A 25,214-nucleotide genomic window follows, 5' to 3' on the forward strand; every position below is an offset into this window, starting at 1 on the left:
ACAAACACAATCGAGACCTTGAATTCCAAAACTTTATAAACAATGATGCAACATCAATGGATGAGATTTCAAATTCTTAAGCACGTTTTCCCCCTAAAAATGCAGGACCTCTTATTTCCTCTTCCAAATGTGCAGCTGGCTTTAAGGGCTGTGTGCGGGTGTGTTTTTTAAAAATACCACCGTCCCCAACCACCGCTGGCAAAGTAAGAGGTGGTGTGACTTTGCTCCAATTGCAGGAAGCACTTAACAAAAGGCGTTTGACGAGCTGAGATGGCTCGGCTGTCAAACCAAGCTTAAAATCCTCTAGTCAAGGAAAATGGTTCCTGGCGGGGTTCTCCCAGCTAAGCACAGCCTCACATTACTTCAGGACCAAGTATGGGCAGACAAAAAAGAATGGAAACATCTTGCCCCCTTCAGAAATCTTCTCCTAAGCAGCCGTTTTCCTTCACCAGCTGGATTTGTTATTAAGATTTATGGCCCAGCAACGCTGCGTTCCGCTGGAAGATTGGCTCTGATGCGACACAGATACCATCCATCATCTTCTAGTAGAAGACACAGCTTTATGTGCTAGCTTGAAGTTCAGCTCATCTTTCCATCGGTGCAATGGGACGTGGCTCCATCCAACGTTCTGGGCCTTACAGTTCCTGGTGTCATTCATCCCAGCCAGGGCCTCAACGCAGGTCTTTGTGATGGATCTTCCAAGCAAGTCTTCTGTGTGTGGATCTCCTGCATCACAGAAACCGCCAGGCGTGTGGGGTGGGGACGAGCCCCAGTCTGGTGGAACAAGATGCAGTTAATGGTCTCTGGGTACAACTGCATTTCTACAAGTCTCCTATCTCAAGTGAGTGGCCAAAAGCGAGGGTTAGTATTCCCATTAAACGCAGGAAAAGAAACCAAAGTTTCCACCACACAGGAGGAGGGCACTCTGGGCTGGCGGTTCCTCAGAGACGCATCTGAACTACTTGCAGAGGAAGGCCCATTGGCCTTGCTAGATTTGATGGCTGCGTCCCTAAATCCAGCCTCTTAACCATCCTGTTGAAACAGGGGTGGGGTGGAGGGAAGGGAAAGGCATGAAGCATACAAATGCAAGAGGGGTTATGACTTACGGCAGCCGGGGGGAAACACAGTAAGGAAGCACCAGAATTTGTGAAGGGTAGGAGGAAATATTAGGTTTCAACAGCCAAGCTGTTAGTCCTCATTGTTTTGATGGCAATAGCGACTGATCAAGCAGGAATGGGTTTTAGCCTTGCTTCACAAACACACACAATACTAAAGCAGCCCAGCAACTCTTCCCAGCCTGTGGACCTCCAGATATTGTGGACTTCCAACTCCCAGAAACGGCAGCCCGCGTGGCCAGTGGGAAGTGTCGCCCACCAAATATCTGGAGGGGGACAGAGCCTGGGAAAGGCTCAGCTTCATCGGAGGTCCCATCTAATCTAGCACCCCATTTCCACCAAGGTAGCACACACCTCTGCTGTGTGCGCCAACAGGTTTGCTCTTTTGCAGGTAGACTGTACCCCAACATGGAGGCTCTAATTAGCTAATATTAAATGTCCAATATTAAATGTTGGAATTGGCCAGGTCAGGAGTCACCACCAACCCTTTTAGGTCTATGGGCACATTTGGATTTTTGGGCGAGTGCTGTGGTCTGTCTCGGATCACTTTCCTCTCTCCTTTCCCCAAGAATCAGAAAGAGAGAAAAATATGCACACAAACTCGGCTTCCCCAAGGAATCTGGAGAAAAGTTGAATCTGGGAGAAGCAAACTGAACCTTGACAAGGATATAGAGCTGAAAAAGGAAGTGGGAAAGAGCGTCCTTCTTCGATCTCCCTCCTTCGGCTCTATGTCCTTTCCAAGGCAGAAAAGGAGTCCTCACAAGCTTGTCACCCCATGGCCAAAGGGGCAGGGGCCCCAAATGTGTTAGGGGTACCAGGAGAAGACCTCAAAGGCGTCGTTGCACCCACAGGTGCCATCCGACCCCCTTGCCTAGGTAAAGGTAAAGGGACCCCTGACCGTTAGGTCCAGTCATGGCCAACTCTGGGGTTGCGGCGCTCATCTCGCTTTATTGGCCGAGGGAGCCAGCGTACAGCTTCCGGGTCATGTGGCCAGCATGACTCAGCCGCTTCTGGCGAACCAGAGCAGCGCACGGAAACGCCGTTTACCTTCCCGCCGGAGCGGTGCCTACTTATCTACTTGCACTGGCCTGCTTTCAAACTGCTATGTTGGCAGGAGCAGGGACCGAGCAACGGGAGCTCACCCCGTCGCGGGGATTCAAACCTCCAACCTTCTGATCGGCAAGTCCTAGGTTCTGTGGTTTAACCCACAGCGCCACCAAGTATTCAGGCAAGTAGATGTGTTGGAGATTTCAGCCAAACTGGAGAGGAAGCTTGGACAATTTAGGTTATGTAATGCGCCAAAACATTTAAAAACGGGCCCAGCCCAGTTACATAACACTGCCTTCTCTTCTGCTGACATGAGCAAGTGAGCAAAACAAGCAACTCTCAGCCTGTATCACCTGGATGGACACCCTTTGCTGGGCAGATCCAGGCCCAAGGCTTGCACCGGGAAGAGTGAAAATTATGCAAAGGCAAGCAAGCAAGTTTAAAGCTTTTTGGTTTACCACTTCCAAATTCCAGCTGCAGATAAGGAGAGTCAACCTGTCCCAGAATCCTCCGCATGGTATATTCCCCTCCCCACCTGAGCCGAGGGGGCCACAGCTATAAACCGCAGCTCATCCAAAAGCAAGTTAAAATACTAAACTATTGCTGGCTAAAGCTCAAAATACCAGATAACCCACACCCCTCTGTAGAGGTAATTCCAGGAATAAGCTGCCACGGCAAACACACCTCCAAGGTGCAAATTTATCTCAGCAGCTACCACGGCACTTCCACAGCTTATTGTTATTATTATTAAATTCTGTATTCTGTACCCCATACCCGTAAATCTCAGGGCAGTTCACAACATAAAACGACAATATACAAAAGACAAAATATAGAATAAAAGCAACCCAATTAATTCACAGTTCCACAACACATTTAAAAGGGCTTTTGATAGCCTATGTGCAGACTGGCTGAAAACACAGCCTTCCCTTTTCTCTTTCCCCTGCGTGAGCACCAGTGTGGTTGCCATGTACTGGGAGAACTGGGAGACCAGGGCGTCCCTGCCTGCCACCTGACTAGTCCCTAATGGGTGCCAGCCTCCACTCGTGAACACAATAGATGCTCTGCTAAACCCTAGGAACTTAAAGAGAGCCTGTTGGATCCCACCCATCCAGCCTAGGCAAGCAGGATTTGAACGCAGGAGCTCTCTCCTGTTCCTGTGGCTTCTAGCGACTGATATTCAGGAGCACTTCTGCCTCCAGCAACAGAGGTACACCATAGTCTCTGTGCCCAGTAGTAACTGACAGCCTTCCTGCTGTTAATCTGCCTAATCCTCTTCTCAAGCCATCTAGGTTGACGGCCCTTGTGGCCTCCTGTGGCAGGGAGTTCCACAGCTAAACTCCACGCTGCACAGAGGACTTCCTTCTGCCTGTCTTGAACCTCCCACGGTCTTCCCCTTGCAGCTCATCAAGCTCTCAGCCGTTTCCCTGCAACCTCGACTCCACAACCGGACAAATCACGTTGACCATCTCTCTCAAACCCGCCACCCCGTCAAGCCCTGACTCTCCAAAGACGTGAAAGCAAACACTCACCCTGGGGGTCCGTAGGGGCCACTCAGCCGCCTATCATGTACCATGTGGACCTGGGGGGGCGTGGGGCTTCGGTACGGAGCCCGGTCGTACACCAAGTTCTGACATGAAGCCAGCTTGGATTCCAGAGCCTAGAAGGAAAGGCAAAGTTACGTTTCAGTTCGGAAGCCCAAGGAAAGAGAGAGGGGGAGGCAGAGAGCATATCCGTTATCTGGCATGGACCAGGTCAGGTTGGGAAACAGGTCTGAATGGCTCACGAGCAAATCAATTTTCACAGAACTGCAAAGTTGGAAGGGACTCTAAGCATCATCGACTCCAACCCCTGACAATGAAGGAATCTTTTGCCCAATGTGGGGCTCAAACCCTCGACCCTTGACTGAGCTATCTGAGCACACTGGAGTTTTTTTTGGGGGGGGTACATGGAAGGTGAGTACATTGGAATCTCACACCGGGGGAAGGGATCTGCCAGCTTTCGCCCCACAAAACAGACCCGTGGTGGTCCCTGCAACTTTCTCATTTTTTAAGGTGACCAAGAAACTACAACTAATCCAGAATGCGGCAGCTAGACTGGTGACTGGGGGCGGCTGCCAAGACCACATAACACCGGTCTTGAAAGACCTACACTGGCTCCCAGTACGTTTCCGAGCACCATTCAAAGTGTTGGTGCTGACCTTTAAAGCCCTAAGCGGCCTCGGTCCAGTATACCTGAAGGAGCGTCTCCACCCCCATCGTTCAGCCCGGACACTGAGATTCAGCGCCAAGGGCCTTCTGGTGGTTCCCTCATTGCGAGAAGTGAGGTTACAGGGAACCAGGCAGAGGGCCTTCTCAGTGGTGGCACCCGCTCTGTGGAACGCCCTCCCACCAGATGTCAAAGAGAAAAACAACTACCAGACTTTTAGAAGACATCTGAAGGCAGCCCTGTTCAGGGAAGCTTTTAATGTTTAGGTTATTTTAATATTCTGTTGGGAGCTGCCCAGAGTGGCTGGGGAAACCCAGCCAGATGGGCGGGGTATAAATAAATAATAATAATAATTATTATTATTATTATTATTATTATTAAAAAGGCAAAAAAAGGAGCTGTTGATTCAAATCTAGCTGCTGACCAGGGCTTATAGAGGGCAAGGAAGAAAAGGAAGTGTGCTACCTTGATCTCCCTGGAGGGGATAAAAGGTGGGGTATAATTCCAAAAAATAATTACACAGTGATCTTGGAAGGGCCAGGTTGATTTCTTAAAATGTCCTTCATCCTACAACTTTCACTAGGCCCTGTATTCCAAACGGGGCCAGGGCAAACGGGCCCCACGTACTCACCCCAACTTTCCGGAGGAGATCTCCCACAATGTTTAGCACGGATATTCGGGCAGCTGGTGTAAGCGGAGTTGCGCTGTAGCTGTCCTCAAGACCTTTAGGAAAGGATATCTTCATTCACACAAATAGTACAAGTAGCGCCAGGCAGAAATTCCACGCCCTTGGAACGTAAGCTGACTCAGCAAGTGACTAGCCCTCAACGTTACACCCTTGTGCAAATTAATTGAAACATAGCAATCCTGCACTCAAAACAAACATGGAAAGTCAGTTGATCATTATCGTGTTGGAAGCCTGCAGCCAACAGAAGGAATGATGCGCTCGCCACAATATATTTAGGTTCTACGAAAGAGAGCTATTCCAGAGCTGGAAAAGAGGTATCCTGATGGTACTGAGATATTGCAGCAGGAGCTAGTCCCTTGTCACACATCGAAAGTGGTGAAGAAATTCATGACAGAGTAGCAAATACAGGTACTTGATTGGCTAGGGATTCCCCCGGACGTAAATCCCGTTGAGAATTTGTGGGCTATATGCAAAAGTCGCCTCTGTGCTCTAGACTGTACGACTATGGAGAAGCTCATTCAGGCGCTGATTCAAGTGTGGTACAGTGGTACCTCGGGTTAAGTACTTAATTCGTTTCGGAGGTCTGAACCTGAAACTGTTCTTAACCTGAAGCACCACTTTAGCTAATGGGGTCCTCCTGCTGCCGCTGCGCTGCCGGAGCAAGATTTCTGTTCTCACCCTGAAGCAAAGTTCTTAACCTGAAGCACTATTTCTGGGTTAGCAGAGTCTGTAACCTGAAGCATATGTAATCCGAGGTACCACTGTACAGGGATCCGAAAATCAACAGTGACTGTTCGAAACTAGTAGACTTGATGCCAAACCGTGTTCAAATGCTGCTTAAAAACAGCGGAGGTCATATCCGTTACCAATATATGTATACATGAGTTTTGTATGTGTATATGTGAGTTTTGTACAATAAAATACATTGTTTGTTTCAATTAATTTGCACAAGGGTGTACAGGTATAGGTTTTCAAGTGTAAGAAGGCTCAGAAGCCATTCTCCTCTTGCTGACAGCTAACACACCAAGAATCCTCTTTTCAGAAGATGTGACAGCACCATTGGACCCCCAACAGAATCTGGAGGGCCACAACATCCTTATCCCCGACTTAGAAGGAGTTGAAGGAACGGATCCAGGTGAAATCTTACTTCCTTTCCACTCCTCAATCTGCATTGCTTCTTCAGCAACCGTTTACACACCCTGGCCTCATTCCCAGCCTTATTACAGTTGCACCTTGAATCTCAAACTCCTTGGGCTCCCAAAAAAATCGGCTCCCGAACAATCAAAACCCAGAAGTGAGTGCTCTGGCTTCTGAACGATTTCCGGAAGCTGAATGTCCTCCGTGGCTTCAGGTTGGCTCCTGCAGCCAATCGCAAGCCAAGCTTTGGTTTCCGAACGTTTTGGAAGTCGAACGGACTTCCAGAACGGATTCCGTTTGACTTCCAAGGTACGACTGTAGAGTTAATTGGGCCACATTAAAGTATACTGAAACGTACTGTGCAGCTGCTGCTTCAAGTGCCCACAAGGGGGAGCTGTTGCACAACTTGGCCCTCATATTAGATGGCTAAAAAGGGAGTTGCGTCTTAAAACTGGGTATATAAATTAAATAACGATAACAAAACATACCTCTTCTGGGTGTTCCTGGGGTGCTCATTCCAGTGCTAAGCCCCCGATGGCCTACAGGGGTGGAAGGCACAGAGGAAGTGGCCTGGACGGCTGTGTCCATCCGATCTACTTCCAGAGAATCTTCTACAGAGACCCGTGGTTTCTCCTTCTGCTGCACAGCCAGCTCTTGGCGTAAGTCTGGAAGGGAAGAGGAGAGGGGCATGACAGACAGCGATAGCCGCTGTTCTCTTCCCATTCGTTTGGCACAGTTAGGTTAAAAAAGGGGGACACCCCTAAATCACAAATCTGATGGTTGCACCTGAAGGCTTTTCTCTCTTGTAGAATCATAGAATCATAGAGTTGGAAGAGACCACAAGGGCCATCGAGTCCAACCCCCTGCCAAGCAGGAAACACCATCAGAGCACTCCTGACATATGGTTGTCAAGCCTCTGCATAAAGACCTCCAAAGTCGGAGACTCCACCACACTCCTTGGCAGCAAATGCCACTGTCGAACAGCTCTAACTGTCAGGAAGTTCTTCCTAATGTTTAGGTGGAATCTTCTTTCTTGTAGTTTGGATCCATTGCTCCGTGTCCGCTTCTCTGGAGCAGCAGAAAACAACCTTTCTCCCTCCTCTATGTGACATCCTTTTATATATTAGAACATGGCTATCATATCACCCCTTAACCTCCTCTTCTCCAGGCTAAACATGCCCAGCTCCCTTAGCCGTTCCTCATAAGGCATCGTTTCCAGGCCTTTGACCATTTTGGTTGCCCTCCTCTGGACACGTTCCAGTTTGTCAGTGTCCTTCTTGAACTGTGGTGCCCAGAACTGGACACAGTACTCCAGGTGTGGTCTGACCAGAGCAGAATACAGTGGCACTATTACTTCCCTTGATCTAGATGCTATACTCCTATTGATGCAGCCCAGAATTGCATTGGCTTTTTTAGCTGCCGCGTTGTAAGGGGGGAAATGAACAGCAACGGCAGTTCTTTTTGAAGGATCCATCCCTTTAGGGTGGAAAGGGGTCCCCTAGGAGCCTCTTCCCTCCCAAGCGCAAAGGAGAGCCAGCAAAGGGTTCGAGTGTCGGACTAGGACCTGGGTTCGAATCCCCGTTCAGCTGCGCAGGTCGCCGTGTGACCTTGGGCCGCCATTGTCTCTCAGCCTAACCTGCCTGTTCCAGAAACAGGGATTGGGGGGGGTAGGGGAGACCCACGGCCGCCCCCTGGTGCTCCTTGGCAGCACGAAAAGGTGGGATAAAAATGGAAGTGCAGGCAGAGGGTTCAACTCCCAGCAGGGCTGGGAAGAGACTCTCTGCCTGGAACCCGGGAGAGAGGGTTGCGAGTCAGTGCAGGCAACCCTGAGCTGGACAGACCAATGGTGCGACTCGGGAGAAAGCGGTTTGTGATGAATTTTTTTTTGCCTTAAGCCAAGGAGAGGGTTGGGGGAAACTTATGCTAAGGACCATTGTAAACAGTTAAAATTGTTAGTAGGGTTGGAATATCACTTGTAGCTTAAGGGTGAATATTACAGTGGTACCTCGGGTTAAGTACTTAATTCGTTCCAGAGGTCTGTTCTTAACCTGAAACTGTTCTTAACCTGAAGTACCACTTTAGCTAATGGGGCCTCCTGCTGCTGCCGCGCCGCCAGAGCACGATTTCTGTTCTCATCCTGAAGCAAAGTTCTTAACCCCAGGTACTATTTCTGGGTTAGTGGAGTCTGTGACCTGAAGCATCTGTAACCTGAGGTACCACTGTATTATAAAAAGATGCAGGAGGAAATGATTAACAGTTAGGACCCACAAAGCAGAGGAGGAAACTTCAGGAGATTCCTTGGAATCTAGTTTTTATGTTGTATGTTGGATATGTGTTTGCAAAACTTCAATCTGAAAAACCAAATAAATTTCATTTAAAAAGAAAAGGAAAAAAAAGAGGAGGCGAACGACAACCCAGCCCTTTCCTAACCTCTGGCTTCATCTTTTAGCCGCTGCACCGATTCCAAGAGGTTTTCCTTCTCGTCCAGCTCGCTCTCCAGGAAGGCGTTGCGTTCAATGGCCTGGTTCATGCGTTGCTCAAAGTCTTCCAGAGACATTATTGTGGCTCTGCAGAAAAGAAATACGGCGCTAGAACGGGCAAACTCAGCAACCTAATAAAGGAACCGAGGTCAGGGCTGAGTAGACCTGGGCTCAAATTCCAATCCGGCAAGCTGCCAGCTTTTGCTTTGAATCACCCGGCCCCCAGAAAGTCCCTGACAAGGGAATGCGGCCCCCGGGCTAAGAAAGGTCCTGTCCAAACCCTTGGGGGGGGGCTGGGCTTTGCCCTCCACCACAAGGGAACAACCCCCTTTGGGTCAGTACCTCTTGGCTCTTTCCAGATCGTCGTTGGCTTGCTCCAGCTCCCGGATGTATTTCTGCAGGTGGTCTTTGACAGCTCTGGTCTGGGCGAGCTCTTCTTCCAGGGTGGAGATCTGCTGGTAGCCCTCGGAGTGCTGGGTCGTGATCTTCTCCTAATTGCAGAATCACAGAGTTGGCACAGTTGGGAGGGAACCGAGGGTCATCTAGCCCAACCCCCTGCAATGCAGGAATCTCAACGCCTGGGTCCCCCTTCCAATCTGAAACCACGCCAGACCCTGCTTAGCTTTAGGAAATGTAAGAGCACTGCGGGAAGCTGGGCTCCAGGGCGGCCCTTGCTAGCTCCCAGAAAGTCCTCTGCAGGAAAATGCAGAGGGAATTTCATAGACAGATAGACGGACAGATAGTTTTTTATTGTACAGTGGTGCCTCGCAAGACGAAATTAATTCGTTCCGCAAGTTTTTTCTTCTTGCGAGTTTTTCGTCTTGCGAAGCACGGTTTCCCATAGGAATGCATTGAAAATCAATCAATGCGTTCCTATGGAGACCGTCCGGGGACAGAGGGGACCTGTTTTAAAGCAAGGGAAGGGGCAGCGGGGAGAATCGCTTCCCTTGGTTCAAAAGGGGTCCGGGGACAGAGGGGAAGGCGCGTGCACGCCTTCCCCTCTACTCCCCGGAGATTGCGGGGCTGGCAACGGGGAGAAGCGATCTTCTCCCCGCCGCCCCTTGCTTCAAAAGAGGTCCGGGGTGCGGGGGCAAGCTTCGTTTTGCGAAGCAAGCCCATAGGGAAATTCGTCTTGTGAAGCAACTCGAAAACGAAAAAACCTTTCGTCTTGCGAGTTTTTTGTCTCGCGAGGCGTTCGTCTTGCGGGGCACCACTGTATTTTCTGTTTTACAATTGAAAGTACAGTCATACCTCATGTTACGTTTGCTTCATGTAACGTTTTTTCAGGTCGAGTCCCGCGGCAACCCGGAAATACCAGAAAGGGTTACTTCTGGGTTTTGCCACTCGCACAAACGCCAAATCACGCCGCGCACCTGCGCAGATACGGCGCTTCAGGTGTGGGCTTTTCATGTTGCAAACGGGCCTCCGGAATGGATCCCGTCCGCAACCAGAGGTGCCACTGTACTCCTTTATACATCAATGACTTCCCTTCTTATTTTGCATTTCATAAATCCCTGCATACAGTGCTACCTCGGTTTAAGAACAGTCCTGTTTACGAACGATTCGGTTTACGAACTCCGCAAAACCCGATGTAGTGTCTTGGTTTGCGTACTTTACCTCGGTCTAAAAACGGAATCCGAATGGGGGAAGGGCACCGGTGGCGGGAGGCCTCATTAGGGAAAGCGCGCCTTGCTTTAAGAACGGTTCCGGTTTAAGAACGGCCGGCCCGAACGGATTAAGTTCGTAAACCGAGGTACCACTGTATTTTACAAAACTGAACCATTTGGAGTTCCATTATAACATCCATCAAAACTTATTTACACTGCTAAAGTTATCTTAATGTTGACAGCATTTTCAACCCATCGTGCTTTTTAGATTGAGCCAAATGCAACACCTTTTGCAATACCGGTAGGAAATGGAAGGTAATGAGCAACAGGCAAATTAATTTTATCGCCAAAAAGGAATTTACAGTCTCTTCCAAGTCAAAAACCCCAAAACCCTCAGCCTCACATAAACACAGAAAACAACAAAGGGGGGAAGGCTCTCTGTTTTGGGCCCGACTGATGCACTTTATGGAGGGCTGGCTTGGCCTTGCCCAACAGCGAGTCCCTACGTGATGACATGGGGATTTCTGCAGGAAAAATGCTCCTTTGCCCCATACTCCTCTTGCTGCAAACTCTGCAGTCAGTCCTGAGAAACACACACACACTTGGGTGGCCTGGCAAGCTCTCGGGTGGCTACCCAGATTCTGGCTGGCATCCTCGGAACCCGTTGCTGGAGAAGGCCGACCCTTGAACTCAGAATTCGCACCCGGCACCTGGCCTGCTCTGCCACCTCCCAGCTGGAACCGGCCACCAGCTGGTTGGAACATCAATAGCCCCTCTGTCCTTTCCCTTCCTGGGCGATGATGCTGTTCGTTGGCTCGGATGGATGAATGAGCCAATTGTCAGCAGAGTTTTGCCTCCTGCGGAAAAGCATTTCTGCCAAAAGGCCTTGGGGCAAGGCGGGGATAAACCACAGCCATTCAGCCCCACCCCACCCTGGGCTTTCGTCTATTTATTGCATTCCTGCCCCACTGTTTTTCTCTCAGGAGTTCAAGGGGATGTGCAGGATTTACCCAAAGAGCAACCCTGCACGGTATGTCAGGCTGAGAGGCAGCGACTGGCCTGAGGCTAAGAGAGAATTTGAACCCTGGTCTCTCCTGGGTCCTAGTCCAGCGCTCTAACCCCTACGCTGTAATGTCTGTCTCTTATTATAGCAGATCGGCCCCAAAGCAGGAGGGTCAGGGACCTGGCAGGACCAAACTCACACTCCGAACCCCACACAGAGCTCAGCCCCCCTAAAAAATATCTGCATTCACTAAAGGTAAAGGGACGCCTGACCATTAGGTCCAGTCGCGGACGACTCTGGGGTTGCGGCGCTCATCTCGCTTTATTGGCTGAGGGAGCCGGCGTACAGCTTCCGGGTCCTGTGGCCAGCATGACTAAGCCGCTTCTGGTGAACCAGAGCAGCAATTGGAAACGCCGTTTACCTTCCCGCCAGAGTGGTACCTATTTATCTACTTACACTTCGACGTGCTTTCGAACTGCTAGGTTGGCAGGAGCAGGGGCTGAGCAACGGGAGCTCACCCTGTGGCGGGGATTCGAACCACCGACCTTCTGATCGGCAAGTCCTAGGCTCTGTGGTTTAACCCACAGCGCCACCCACGTCCCTTTGCAGGTTCATAGACTCATGGAAATCTAAAGTGACCCTGAGGACTATCACTCCCTGCAATGCAGGAATATGCAGCTGCCCCGTGTAGGGATCAATACGATATGATCATCTTTATTGTCATTGTCCCATACAGAACAAGGAAATTGGAAAAATCTACATCAGACATTCAAAAACCAACAAGCCTGCCATCCCAGCCTGGTTAACCCCCTAGAAACTCTGATGCCCCATAATTAAATACAATATACTCCCATAGAGACTACCTTACACTGCGTTTAAAACCAAAATCACATTTGGATAGAAACTGTTTCTCAGGCGGCTAGTCCTAGTCTTTATAACCCTGTACCTTCTTCCAGAAGGCAGAAGCTGAAAGAGATCATTTCCGGGGTGCGCACTATCCTGCGCTATCTCTGCAGCTTTCTTATGGCACCTGGAAGCGTAGATTTCATAGAATCATAGAATCATAGAGTTGGAAGAGACCACAAGGGCCATCGAGTCCAACCCCCTGCCAAGCAGGAAACACCATCAGAGCACTCCTGACATATGGTTGTCAAGCCTCTGCTTAAAGACCTCCAAAGGAGGAGACTCCACCACACTCCTTGGCAGCAAATTCCACTGTCGAACAGCTCTTACTGTCAGGAAGTTCTTCCTAATGTTTCGGTGGAGTCTTCTTTCTTGAAGTTTGGATCCATTGCTCCGTGTCCGCTTCTCTGGAGCAGCAGAAAACAACCTTTCTCCCTCCTCTATGTGACATCCTTTTATATATTTGAACATGGCTATCATATCACCCCTTAACCTCCTCTTCTCCAGGCTAAACATGCCCAGCTCCCTTAGCCGTTCCTCATAAGGCATCGTTTCCAGGCCTTTGACCATTTTGGTTGCCCTCCTCTGGACACGTTCCAGTTTGTCAGTGTCCTTCTTGAACTGTGGTGCCCAGAACTGGACACAGTACTCCAGGTACTCAAGATTTGATCCAAGGCAGGATCGAACCTGCAACCTTGGCACTATCAGCATCATGCTCTAACCAACTGAGCTAACATAACTCAAGACTGAAGGTCTGGCTAAATCAGCATCATGCTCCCCACTAGAGAATGAAATCTGACGCCACACGGACGTCCGTAGGAAGGCAGGAATCCATACACACACACCCCTCGTTGTTTCTGCCCCCCCCCCTGAAATCCGGTATGCAGTGGTATAACTGCTGCTGAGCCCGGAGCCTCCAACGCCTCACCTTGACCAACTCGATCTCCATCCTCAGCCTGCTGTTTTCCGAGAGGAGGTCTTTGTTCCGCGACTCCACCTGCTGCAGCTGCGCCTCGAGTTCGGCCTCATACTCGCGGCTCCCTTCCTGAAACTCGCGAAGCTCCTCCTGGGCATTCTCTGCGCTGGAGGGGGCGACAAAGCCAGGCTCAGTCAGCACCCTCCTCGCCGCTACAAATTCCCCAAAGCCACTTCCGCCCTGCAGAGGAGGTGGGATTGCGGGCGTCAGGGCCCCACCACGCGCGCGACGGCTGAAACCCAGCCAACACGCGACTGGGGGGGTTCCCGGTCGTGTCACCTCCTGGCCAGCCAATCGGCTGGCTCTGGGGGTGTGGCCTGCCCTATTTAAACCAGGACGCAGCCGGGGATCTCCCTCTTTCCCACCTGCCATCTGTTCCTGTTTTTCCCACCCTCCCGCCCTATAAGGTTTTCATTCCTTGACCTTGCTATGGACCTTGGCTGGTTGCCATTGAGGGGCCTGGTAGGAATTTTCCCACTTGGCAAATTGGCACCAGCCACTTGGTTTTCGCCTACCTCGTAGCAAATCGTCACAACTTTCTGGGTATTGGCATTTCTGGGTATTAGGCATTGGCATTGGTATTGTTTTGTAGATGGAAGAGGGGAGAAAACGCCATCACCTGCCCCACATATTGAAGGGTGGTCCGATAAAGGATTTCGAGGGGCATGGCCCTGTCTGAAGCCTAGGGAGGTGAGGGCCTAAGGCACGCCCCCTATCGGTGACCCCGGGGGAGTTCCTAGTTGATGTGCATCAGCAGGACTCCCCCTACTGGTGGTTAACCCTTCCCGGACTTCCAGCAGATAGGCTGGAGTCAGATATAGTCGGTTAGGTCCAATGCCTAAGCCAATACCGCTCATCACCGGTAACCAATAAAGTTGTGGCCTTTTTTAGCCCATTAACCTTAATTGTGTCATGTGTCTTTATTTCCACTGGGGGGGGGGAGGGCAAGAACTTGCTAATTTCAAATTTAAAGGGTTCACTTCCCCTCTGGGTTCCTGACATACAGGCAAGCCAAGTTCAGTTTGGTTCCAGCCACTGGCCTGGAAAAGAGGGATTGATCGCTAGCCATTCCGGGAACTGTAGCACTATGAGGAGAAACAGGGGCTCTCCTAACAACTCTTTGCACCCTCAAGCAAACTACAGTTCCCAAAATTCTACACGGGAAGCCATGACTGCTTAAAGCGGTAGAATACAGTGGTGCCCCGCAAGACGAATGCCTCGCAAGACGAAAAACCCGCTAGACGAAAGGGTTTTCCGCTTTTCAATGCGCTTCGCAAGACGAATTTCCCTATGGGCTTGCTTCGCAAGACGAAAACGTCTTGCGTTTTTTTTCGCTCCCCCCCCTTTTCCTAAGCCGCTAATAGCCTTTTAGCCGCTAAGCCTTTAATAGCCGCTAAACCGCTAAGAGCGCTAAGCCGCTAATAGGGTTGCTTCGCAAAACGAAAAAACCGCTAGACGAAGAGACTCGCGGAACGGATTATTTTCGTCTTGCGAGGCACCACTGTAAATGTATAATGCAGTTGGGGCCTAAGCTGCTGCGGTCAGGGAATCAGGTGATAATAAGGAAACTGGTCCCTGCCCTGAGGGGCTTACAATTTCAGCAATGGCACAGAAGTGACCATTTCGGGGTTGCAAAGCCCCCCACCTTGCCCTTATTACAGAAGGACATCTAAATGCTTTACCACTGCTTGTATTTCGCAGCCAGCTCCTTCCAGTGGTTCCTTTCTTCTTCCACTGAGCCAAACTGTTTCCTTTCAGCGTCGTTCATCATAGAGGCTCTTTAGCATCGTTTCCTACAAAGGGGGGTGCAGGGGTAGAAGACAGGAATGAGAATTTTTCCCCCTGCCCAAAGACTTTTCTATAGCTGACCGAATCTTCATACAATGTCCAGTTGCCGGCATAAACGAAAGATGCTGGGCCTGGGGATTATCTAATGCTTATTTCCCCTAAATTGATTTCTGAATTTTGAATTTTATTCTTATTCATGTTTTTATAATGTATTTTATGCTGCTTTTACAATTAAGTGTTTTAAATTTGTTGTTAAATTTGCTGAGCCCGGTTTTTGAACCGGGAAGGGCGGGGTATAAATAAAATAATAATAATAATAATAATTATTACAGTGGTACCTCTGGTTACGTACTTAATTCGTTCCGGAGATCCATTCTTAACCTGAAACTGTTCTTAACCTGAAGCACCACTTTAGCTAATGGGGCTTCACGCTGCCGCCACGCCACCGGAGCACGATTTCTCTTCTCATCCTGAAGCAAAGTTCTTAACCCGAGGTAATATTTCTGGGTTAGCGGAGTCTGTAACCTGAAGGGTATGTAACCTGAAGTGTTTGTAATCCGAGGTACCACTGTAGTATTATTATTATCATTTTATTTATTTATGCATGTAGATAATCATTGCAGAGCTTTACGCAGCAATCCCAAAAGGAGCAAGACCTACAGAACTGAACGAGACTTCTTGGGGGAGAGCCGTAGCTCAGGGGCAGAGAATCTGCCTTGCACGCCAAAGCCCCCAGGTTCAAATCCCCGACATCTCAAAGTTGGGCTGGGAGAGACTTCGGTCTGACACCAATCTGATGGACCAATGATCTGCCTCTATATAAAGCAGCTTCCCCTGTTGCTATAAAATCACAGAAGAGTAGCACTGGAAGGGACCTCTGAGGGTCATCCAGTCCAACCCCTGCAAGGCAGGAATCTTTTGCCCAACTCAGGGCTTGAACCCATGTTCCTGAGATTAAGAGTCACATGCTCTACCGACTGAGCTACCCCTGTATAGCTATGTTATTTCCGAATAAACTTCAGAGTGGAGAAAAAAAGCCACTAAATTAAATTCATTTTTGGCCATTTAACTTGCCATGGTTCTCAACCTGTGGGTCCCCAGATGTTGTTGGACTACAACTCCCATCATCCCTGAGCTCTGGCCTTGCTAGCTAGGGGTGATGGGAGTTGTAGTTCAACAACATCTGGGGACCCACAGGTTGAGAAAGGCTGAAGGGATTTATGGATGCATGTATGTTTTTTCTGTTGTTAATATTTTGTTATTTTTGTTAATTCATTGTGTGTGTTTCTTAAGTAAGAAAACTAATAAAAAGCACATGCTCTCTCTCTCATTCACTTTTGGCCATTTAACCTTATCTATATAGTCATTTTATTTATTAAATTTATATCCTGAGGATTGCAGCATAAAAAAGCGGAACACATACCACAATAACAAAGAGAGTAACCATATGCCCCTCCCTGCCCAAAGTCGCTGCCTTGCAAGATTAAAGGACGTCTTGGATATTTCTAAAAATAAAACTCCCCCCCCCCAACAACACTTAAAATAAACACCATAGGTTAAAAATAGAAAGCAAGAACATGTGGCTGCCACAGACACGCAGAAGGACCACGGAGAGCGTGCGAAGGGCACAACTCAACCAGCGCCAACCCAGCAGTGCTGGCAAGAGTCTTCCAAAGGAGAGCCATGGACTCTCCCAAATCCAGCTACGAGCTCCCTTTGCAATTTAGTTGACAGAGGCTTGGCTCTCTCCAACTGCATGGAAGGATAGCGTGCTAATCCAGGCGGCAGCAGCTTACAGTCTGCACATTAAGGCCCTGCTGCAAAACCCCACTCAGCCTGGACCACCTCGCAGGGTTGTTGCAAAGGTAATGGGGCACAGCAGTGGCGAAAACCCCTGGTGGGAACAGGACAATTCTTTACAAATGCATTTATTTTGTAAATTTATACTCCACCTGCTTTAAGTGTACAGTGGTGCCTTGGTTCTCAAACTTAATCCGTTCCGGAAGTCTGTTCCAAAACCAAGGCACACTTTCCCATAGAAAGTAATGCAAACTGGGTTAATCCGTTCCAGACTTTTCAAAACAATCCCTAAAATAGCAATTTAACATGAATTTTACTATCTAATGAGACCATCAAATGAAAGCCATAAACTATGTACTGCAATCACACAATCAATCAATTAGTAGCTGAACTGGGTCCCCCACAGTCACATAAACAAACAAAAAAGCCACAAAAACGCAAAATAAATAGCAAAAACAGACAGACCTCAGTGCAACACTCAACACGGAAGTGTGGCACTCAAATTGGAAGCGTAACACTCAAAATAGAGAATGTTTGGCTTCCGAAAATAGTTCACAAACTGGAACACTTACTTCTGGGTTTGCAGTGTTTGGGTTCCAAGTTGTTTCAGCACCAAGGCGTTTGAGAACCAAGCTACCTCTGTATGGTGCGAATGTGACAAAATGTTCCAAACAAAAATGGCAATCGACCCACAACAAACACCAAGTAACTTCTGCTATTGGCACCAACGTAAAAAGACTCAGACGCAGACGGATCCAGGAGGCAGACGGCCAGGAGGAGCTTCCTTCCTTTAAGTGGAACAGCTGGTCATAAACATTACAAAACAAAGCCTGAGTCACAGAGGAACTGGAAGTTTTGGTGGGTGGAGACCGCAAGTCAGTAGGTGCAGGGAGAGAAAAAACGTCAGCTTGCTTTCTACATCCCACTAAGCAACTCTGGACTTCTCCAAACCAACTTCCTCTCCAAAACAATTACTTTTTAAATATTTGCTGAGTGCTTTTCAAAAGCGCCCTGCACAACAGGGACGTTTAGGATTGGAGCCTACTCACTGTAGACCCATTGCAGCTAATGAACATAATCAACTTAGGCTCATTAAATTCCATGGGTCCGGTACGAGTCGTAGTTTGGGGAAAATGTTTGGCGACAGACATCATCGGAACAGCAAATCCCACCCCAACATTTTTAAAAGTCCGTTATTTGTTTCTACCGGTATATTCCTAGTTCAGGGGTCAGCAAACTTTTTCAGCAGGGGGCCGGTCCACTGTCCCTCAGAAGTTGTGGGGTGCCTGACTATATTTTGGGAAAAAATATGAACGAATTCCTATGCCCCACAAATAACCCAGAGAAGGAGAGAAGAAGAGTTTTGGATTTGATATCCCACTTTATCACTACCCGAAGGAGTCTCAAAGCGGCTAACGTTCTCCTTTCCCTTCCTCCCCCACAACAAACACTCTGTGTGGGGCTGAGAGACTTCAGAGAAGTGTGACTGGCCCAAGGTCACCCAGCAGCTGCATGTGGAGGAGCGGGGAAGCGAACCCGGTTCACCAGATTACGAGTCCACCTCTCTTAACCACTACACCACAGAGATGCATTTTAAATAAAAGGACACATTCTACTCATGTAAAAACATGCTGATTCCTGGACCCATCTGTGGGCCTGATTTAGAAGGCGATGGGGCCGGATCCAGTTTGCCTACCCATGTCCTTGTTAGTGTGTAAGTTGCTCAGAATTTTCTTAATTTAATAGGATGGCCTGTACTTCCTTAAGATAAGCAGATGAAAATAACAGCACACAGCTGCTGTAGGTGAAGGACTCTGGCTCAGGAACCGTCGCTGGTTTACAATGGCCCTCATTGCTCCAGAGTCCTTTCTCCTCTGCTCTGAATTTCAAACTGGGCCCAAATGAGCAAAATGCAATTCAACAGGGACAAATGTGAGGTTCCACACTTAGGCAGGAAGAACCAGCTGCCAGTAGTACATGTGAACAGGATCTTGCTCAGGCATCCCTATCCTTAGGCCCTCCAGATGTTTTGGACTACAATTCCCATCATCCCTGACCACTGGTCCTGTACGCTAGGGATCATGGGAGTTGTAGGCCAAAACATCTGGAGAGCCGCAGGCCCTGGGGGATGCCTGTTTTAGCTAACCACAAGCTCAACATGAGCCAACAGTGTGATGCTGCACCCCAAAAAAGCTAATACTATTCTAGGTTGCATCAACAGAAGTAGAGCATGCAGATCAAGGGAAGTAATAAAAGGTAAAGGTAAAGGTACCCCTGCCCGTACGGGCCAGTCTTGACAGACTCTAGGGTTGTGCGCTCATCTCACTCTATAGGCCGGGAGCCAGCGCTGTCCGGAGACACTTCCGGGTCACGTGGCCAGCGTGACAAAGCTGCATCTGGCGAGCCAGCGCAGCACACGGAACGCCGTTTACCTTCCCGCTAGTAAGCGGTCCCTATTTATCTACTTGCACCCGGGGGTGCTTTCAAACTGCTAGGTTGGCAGGCGCTGGGACCGAGCGACGGGAGCGCACCCCGCTGCGGGGATTCGAACCGCCGACCTTTCAATCGGCAAGTCCTAGGCGCTGAGGCTTTTACCCACAGCGCCACCCGCGTCCCATACAATACTATTCTAGGTTGCATCAACAGAAGTAGAGCATGCAGATCAAGGGAAGTAATAGTACCGCTCTATTCTGCCTTAGCCAGGCCAAACCTGGAATACTATGTCCAGTTCTGGGTGCCACATTTCAAGAAGGATATTGACAAGCTGGAAGGTGTTAAGAGGACGGCGACCAAGATGATCAAGGGTCTGGAAAGCAAACCATATGAGGAACAGTCGAGAGAGTTGGGTATGTTTAGCTGGGACAAGAGGAGACTGAGAGGAGAGATGATAGCCATCTTCCAATATCGAAAAGGCTGTCAGGCAGAAGATGGAGCAAACAATAAGAAAAATAATATTCTTTGCCTTCTTTCTTTTTCTTTCTTCTTCTTCTCTTTCTTCTTTATTTTGGTATTATTTGTTTGATTTCTTTCTATTTGTATTGTTTATAAAATTTGAAATAAATAAAATTTAAGGAAAAGGAAAAGAAGAAGATGGGGCAAGCTTGTTTTCTCCTGCTCTGGAGAGCAGGACCCAAGCCAATAGTTTCAAGTTACAAGAAAGAAGATTCTGACTATAATAATAATAATAATAATAATAATAATAATAATAATAATAATAATTTATTTATACCCCGCCCATCTGGCTGGGTTTCCCCAGCCACTCTGGGCGGCTTCCAACTGAATATTAAAAACAGTACAGCTTCAAACATTAAAACTTCCCTAAAGAGGGCTGCCTTCAGATGACTTTTAAAAGTAAAATAGTTGTTTATCTCTTTGACATCTGGTGGGAGGGCGTTCCACAGGGCAGGCGCCACTACCGAGAAGGCCCTCTGCCTGGTACCCTGTAACCTTACTTCTTGCAATGAGGGAACCGCCAGAAGGCCCTCGGTGCTGGATCTCAGTGTCCGGGCTGAACGATGGGGATGGAGACTAAACATCAGGAAGGACTTTCTGGCAGCAAGAGCTGTTCAACAGTGGAACAGTCTCCCCCAGGAGGTTGTGAACTCTCCTTTCTTGGAGATTTTTAAGCAGAGGCTGGATGGCTGTCTGCCATGGATGCTTTAATGGAGATTCCTGTATTGCAGGGGGGTGGACTAGAGGACCCCAGGAGTCCCCTCTAACTCTTAATAATAATAATAATAATAATAATAATAATAATAATAATAATTTATTATTTATACCCCACCCATATGGCTGGGTTTCCCCAGCCTCTCTGGGCGGCTTCCAACTGAATATTAAAAACAATACAGCATCAGACATTAAAAACTTCCCTAAACAGGGGCGCCTTCAATTGTCTTTTAAAAGTAAAATACAGTGGTACCTCAGGTTACAGACGCTTCAGGTTACAGACGCTTCAGGATACAGACTCTGCTAAACCCAGAAATAGTACCTCAAGTTAAGAACTTTGCTTCAGGATGAGAATAGTAATCGCGCGGCGGCAGCGGGAGGCCCCATTAGCTAAAGTGGTACCTCAGGTTAAGAACAGTTTCAGGTTAAGAACGGACCTCCGGAACGAATTAAGTTCTTAACCCTAGGTTTCACTGTAGTTGTTTATTTACTTGAATCTGATGGGAGGGCGTTCCACAGGGCGGGCGCCACTACTGAGAAGGCCCTCTGCCTGGTTCCCTGTAACTTGGCTTCTTGCAGTGAGGGAACTGCCAGAAGGTCCTCAGCGCTGGATCTCAGTGTCCGGGCAGAACGATGGGGGTGGAGACGCTCCTTCAGGTATACTGGACCGAGGCCGTTTAGGGGTTTAAAGGTCAGCACCAACACTTTGAATGGTGCTCGGAAACGTACTGGGAGCCAGTGTAGGTCTTTCAGGACCGGTGTTATGTGGTCTTGGCAGCCGCCCCCAGTCACCAGTCTAGCTGCCGCATTCTGGATTAGTTGTAGTTTCTTGGTCACCTTAAAAAATGAGAATGTTGCTGGGACTGCCACGGGTCTGTTTTGTGGGGCGAAAGCTGGCAGATCCCTTCCCCCGGTGTGAGATTCCAATGTACTCACCTTCCATGTACCCCCCCCCAAAAAAAAACCTCCAGTGTGCTCGGATAGCTCAGTCAAGGGTCGAGGGCTTGAGCCCCACATTGGGCATAGAGCGCATCGACAGTTCTATGAAACCAATTTGCAATTTTACAATGGCATTAAGAACATAAGAAGAGCTTGAACGCTGGATCATGCCAGCGGCCAAGCATTCTGTTCTCGCAGCGGAAGTCTGCAAACAGAGTGCAGAATCCGTCTCACCTGCTATCCCCCAAAGTGATATTTAGAGGCCTCCAGCAGTGTGGGGGTAGTTTTGCACTGTGAGGGGGGTTTGCTTTTTCTTGTAAATATGCCAGCTTCAATCCCTGTGAGTTGCTTAAAAGGGTAGTCTATAATAATTTCCGTTCAGAAGCCCACCAACAGGTTATGGGGTCCCTTGTTGTCATCCCCCAAAATGTGGCCCACTTTTACTTTAATGCCTCCATATATGCAAAATGGTATCATACCACTTTAAACACTAATGGCTGTACCTCCCCCCAAATAATAATCTTGGCAGCTGTAGTTTGGTATGGATGCCAAGGGTTGTTAGGAGACCCCTGTTCCCTTCCCAAAACTACAACTCCCAGTCCATTCCTCTTCCTAGGAAACTCTTGGAGGGGAACAAGAGTCTCTCAACTTCCAGCACCCATAACAAACTACAGCTCCCAGAATCCTCCGGGGGCTGCTTAAAATGCATGATACTGCTTTAAACATACAGGGCAGACAAGGCCAAAAATCTACTCTGCATTTCATCAGAGGATGCCCAGCATGCAATATTAAAAGATGCTCTGGGGAGGATATTGTTGACATCTGTGAATGGATGCCTTCGATGTAAAGACTTCCCAGTTATACATAACTTTTTGCTAGACATAACTGGGGAGGGGGGTTTTTTTGGTGGGAGGGAAGAGCCCCTATTTTTATTTATGCAGCGATCAAAGCTATTTCTGGGATAGTGATAAAGTATTATTATTATTATGAGATGCAGGAGGAGAAGAGTAAAGGAAACCATTCAAAATGAAAATTTTCATCTCACATACAGCAGGTCAATTGCATCCAAACCATGTTCACAAGCAAAACCACACACTTATGGGGAGAGGCAGTGCGCCGATCCTCTCCAAGTGCAAATGATCACAGAGAAAGCTGCTCTACACCAGTATGGTGTAGTGGTTAGAGCAGCCTTTCTCCACCCGGAGTCCCCAGATATTGTTGGGACTACAACTCCCATCATCCCTGACTGCTGGTTCCTCTCACTAGGTCATGATGGAAACTGTAGTCCAAAAAACCCAATCTGGGGATTCAAGGTTGAGAAAGGCTGGGTTGGAGAATGGGACTCCTCAGGGTCCGAACCTTTCTGGGCCATGAAGCTCTCCCAGTGAGTTGTGACCTTGGGGGGGGGGAGCACCTGGCTCTCAGCCTCACCTACCTCGCAGGGCTGTTGTGGGGAACAGATATTGGGGGGGGGGGGTCACGTACGCCACCCTTGGGCTTCTTGGAAGCGGGGAAAGAATGGTGAGAAATAAATGCAAAACAATTAAGAATCCAGTACGTAATTCAGTCCACCGGGACGTACAAATGGCACTGGGGAAAGACCCCCCCCCCGAGGGCGGGGTAGAGGGGAGGGGGTGAAAGCGAGGCTTCTTTCTTTTATCTTTAAAGGTCCCCCCCCCCAAAAAAAAACCCAACAACTGGGAGCTCTCAGAGGTTACAAGAGTGGCTCAGAAAGTGGATCCATAGTGAAAGGCGGCGGGGGGGGGGTTTGGAGATTTGCTGGCTCCCTCTCGATCTTTAAGGGACCCCCCGCGAGGTTTCTGTTCCCCTCTCAACTTCCCTTTTCGCCTGCTCTTTCGGGGGGGGGGGTCCAAGCGATTGCGGGCAAAAGCTCCAGCCAGCCCTTGGCTCACCTTGTATTTTCTTTTTTCCCCCCACTTAAGCAGAGTCGCGCCGGCAGCAACAGCCTCCGCCCGCCTTCCTGCTCCGGTTCCGCTCCGGATCAAAAAAACAAAACAAAAAAAACAGGCTGCAAAGTCCTCGCACCGGCTCGCCCCGTTTGCCCGATCCGAAACATTACAACCAGGCTCTGCGCGGACTCCCATTGGCTGCCGGGTCACGCGGCTCCGCCGGGCTCCTCCAATCAGCGCCGGTGGAACGCGGCTCTTGGAACGTTGAAAGTTTTGTGTCTCTTCTCTTCCCTTTTGATTCCTCCCTCCTTCCCTCCCTCTCAATGGAATGTTTTGAATGACGTGGGGGGGGGGCGGGACTTGGGAAACGGCCCAGATCATTGAAGAAAAGAGCAGGAGGAATCGGGGCAGTATAATCCGAATTCTGTCCTTCTCCCGCCTTTACTTTTCTCGATCAAAACTGCTGACGTTAGTTGAGCGGTTCTAAATCGTCGTGTGCCCGACAGGATGCGAATGACTTCTAGCCCAGCTTGGCTGCACACACTTCAACACAGTTACACGGGAGTAAGCCTCATTGGCCATAAAGAATTGATGCTTTTGAATTCTGGTGCTGGAGGAGACTCTTGAGAGTCCCATGGACTGCAAGAAGATCAAACCTATCCATTCTGAAGGAAATCAGCCCTGAGTGCTCACTGGAAGGACAGATCCTGAAGCTGAGGCTCCAAGACTTTGGCCTCCTCACAAGAAGAGAAGACTCCCTGGAAAAGACCCTGATGTTGGGAAAGATGGAGGGCACAAGGAGAAGGGGACGACAGAGGACAAGATGGTTGGACAGTGTTCTCGAAGCTACCAGCATGAGTTTGACCAACTGCAGGAGGCAGTGGAAGACGGGAGTGCCTGGCATGCTCTGGTCCATGGGGTCACGAAGAGTCGGACACGACTAAACAACAACAACAAGCCTCATTGAACATTGCAGGCCTTAATTCTGAGTAAACGTGTGCGGGACCTCTCCAGCGTTGATTTTAAGCCTTGTTGGATCGAGGGCCGCAGGAATTGGAAGAGACTCGGGCATCATGTAGGCTACACACACACACACACATACACACACACCCCACAACTCACAACAGTATTTTACATAAAAAGAAAAACTCCACATGGATTCAAGAAGCCTTACAACAACCGTGCAGGGTAGGCCTCTATTCAGGGTCTGCCCTGTCCTTAGGCAGATGGGCTTAATCAGGCAGCTGCTTTTAGGTGTCACAAAATAAAAGCAAATTGTTAGTCAATCAATTTATCACCACAGCATTTTTACTGCCAGGGAGGCCACATATGGGAATTTCTGCCTCAGGTAAAATAAGTAATTTGATCAGTCTAGGGTGAAGAAGAGTTTGGATTTGATATCCCGCTTTATCACTACCCGAAGGAGTCTCAAAGCGGTTCACATTCTCCTTTCCCTTCCTCCCCCACAACAAACACTCTGTGAGGTGAGTGGGGCTGAGAGACTTCAGAGAAGTGTGACTGGCCCAAGGTCACCCAGCAGCTGCGTGTGGAGGAGCGGGGACGTGAACCCGGTTCCCCAGATTATGAGTCCACCGCTCTTAACCACTACACCACACTGGCTCTGATCATCATGTCAGACCATAGCCATCATGGCTAGAAGCCACATTGCAAGGAGGGAAGGGGCTGACTTTAGCGGTGCATTCAGAGGTGGGGATTACTGCATGGGATTTCCTGATTATAATGCTAGCTTTTCTATCCGAAATGATAACCCCAATTGCTCTTATATATAAGGCTGCACACACAGATTTAAATCTTCCTTAAAGCACTTGACTTTCCCCCAGAGAATCCTGGGAACTGTAGCTTGCCCCACAAAGAACTACAGTTCCCAGCACCCTTAAACTACAGTCCCCAGGATTATTTGGGGAAAAGTCATGCACTTTAAATGTATGG

General features: G+C 48.9%; 1 protein-coding gene across 3 annotated transcripts; it reads right to left on the reverse strand.

Moving 5' to 3' along the window:
* Nucleotides 1–18: 18 nt before the first annotated feature.
* NDE1 (nudE neurodevelopment protein 1) lies at nucleotides 19–23,442 on the reverse strand. 3 transcript variants are annotated; one of them, XM_082199898.1, is made up of 9 exons: nucleotides 23,268–23,439; nucleotides 14,844–14,954; nucleotides 13,114–13,267; nucleotides 9,015–9,163; nucleotides 8,623–8,759; nucleotides 6,681–6,857; nucleotides 4,999–5,090; nucleotides 3,692–3,819; nucleotides 19–774 (listed from the first exon to the last, which is right to left on the reverse strand). In XM_082199898.1, exons 2-9 carry the CDS (start codon nucleotides 14,930–14,932, stop codon nucleotides 732–734), a joined length of 969 nt encoding a protein of 322 aa, XP_082056024.1. In that variant the 5' UTR covers nucleotides 14,933–14,954; nucleotides 23,268–23,439; the 3' UTR covers nucleotides 19–731. The 3 variants fall into 3 exon arrangements, with proteins under 3 accessions (XP_082056024.1, XP_082056025.1, XP_082056026.1); XM_082199899.1 differs by lacking the exon at nucleotides 23,268–23,439 and adding an exon at nucleotides 17,322–17,525; XM_082199900.1 differs by lacking the exon at nucleotides 19–774 and adding an exon at nucleotides 781–1,032 and having other exon boundaries at nucleotides 23,268–23,442.
* Between the last annotated feature and the right edge of the window lie 1,772 nt (nucleotides 23,443–25,214).

The sequence above is a fragment of the Podarcis vaucheri genome (genome assembly GCF_965113315.1).
Source record: "Podarcis vaucheri genome assembly, chromosome: 14".
In the NCBI taxonomy this organism is placed as follows: Eukaryota; Metazoa; Chordata; class Lepidosauria; order Squamata; family Lacertidae; genus Podarcis; species Podarcis vaucheri.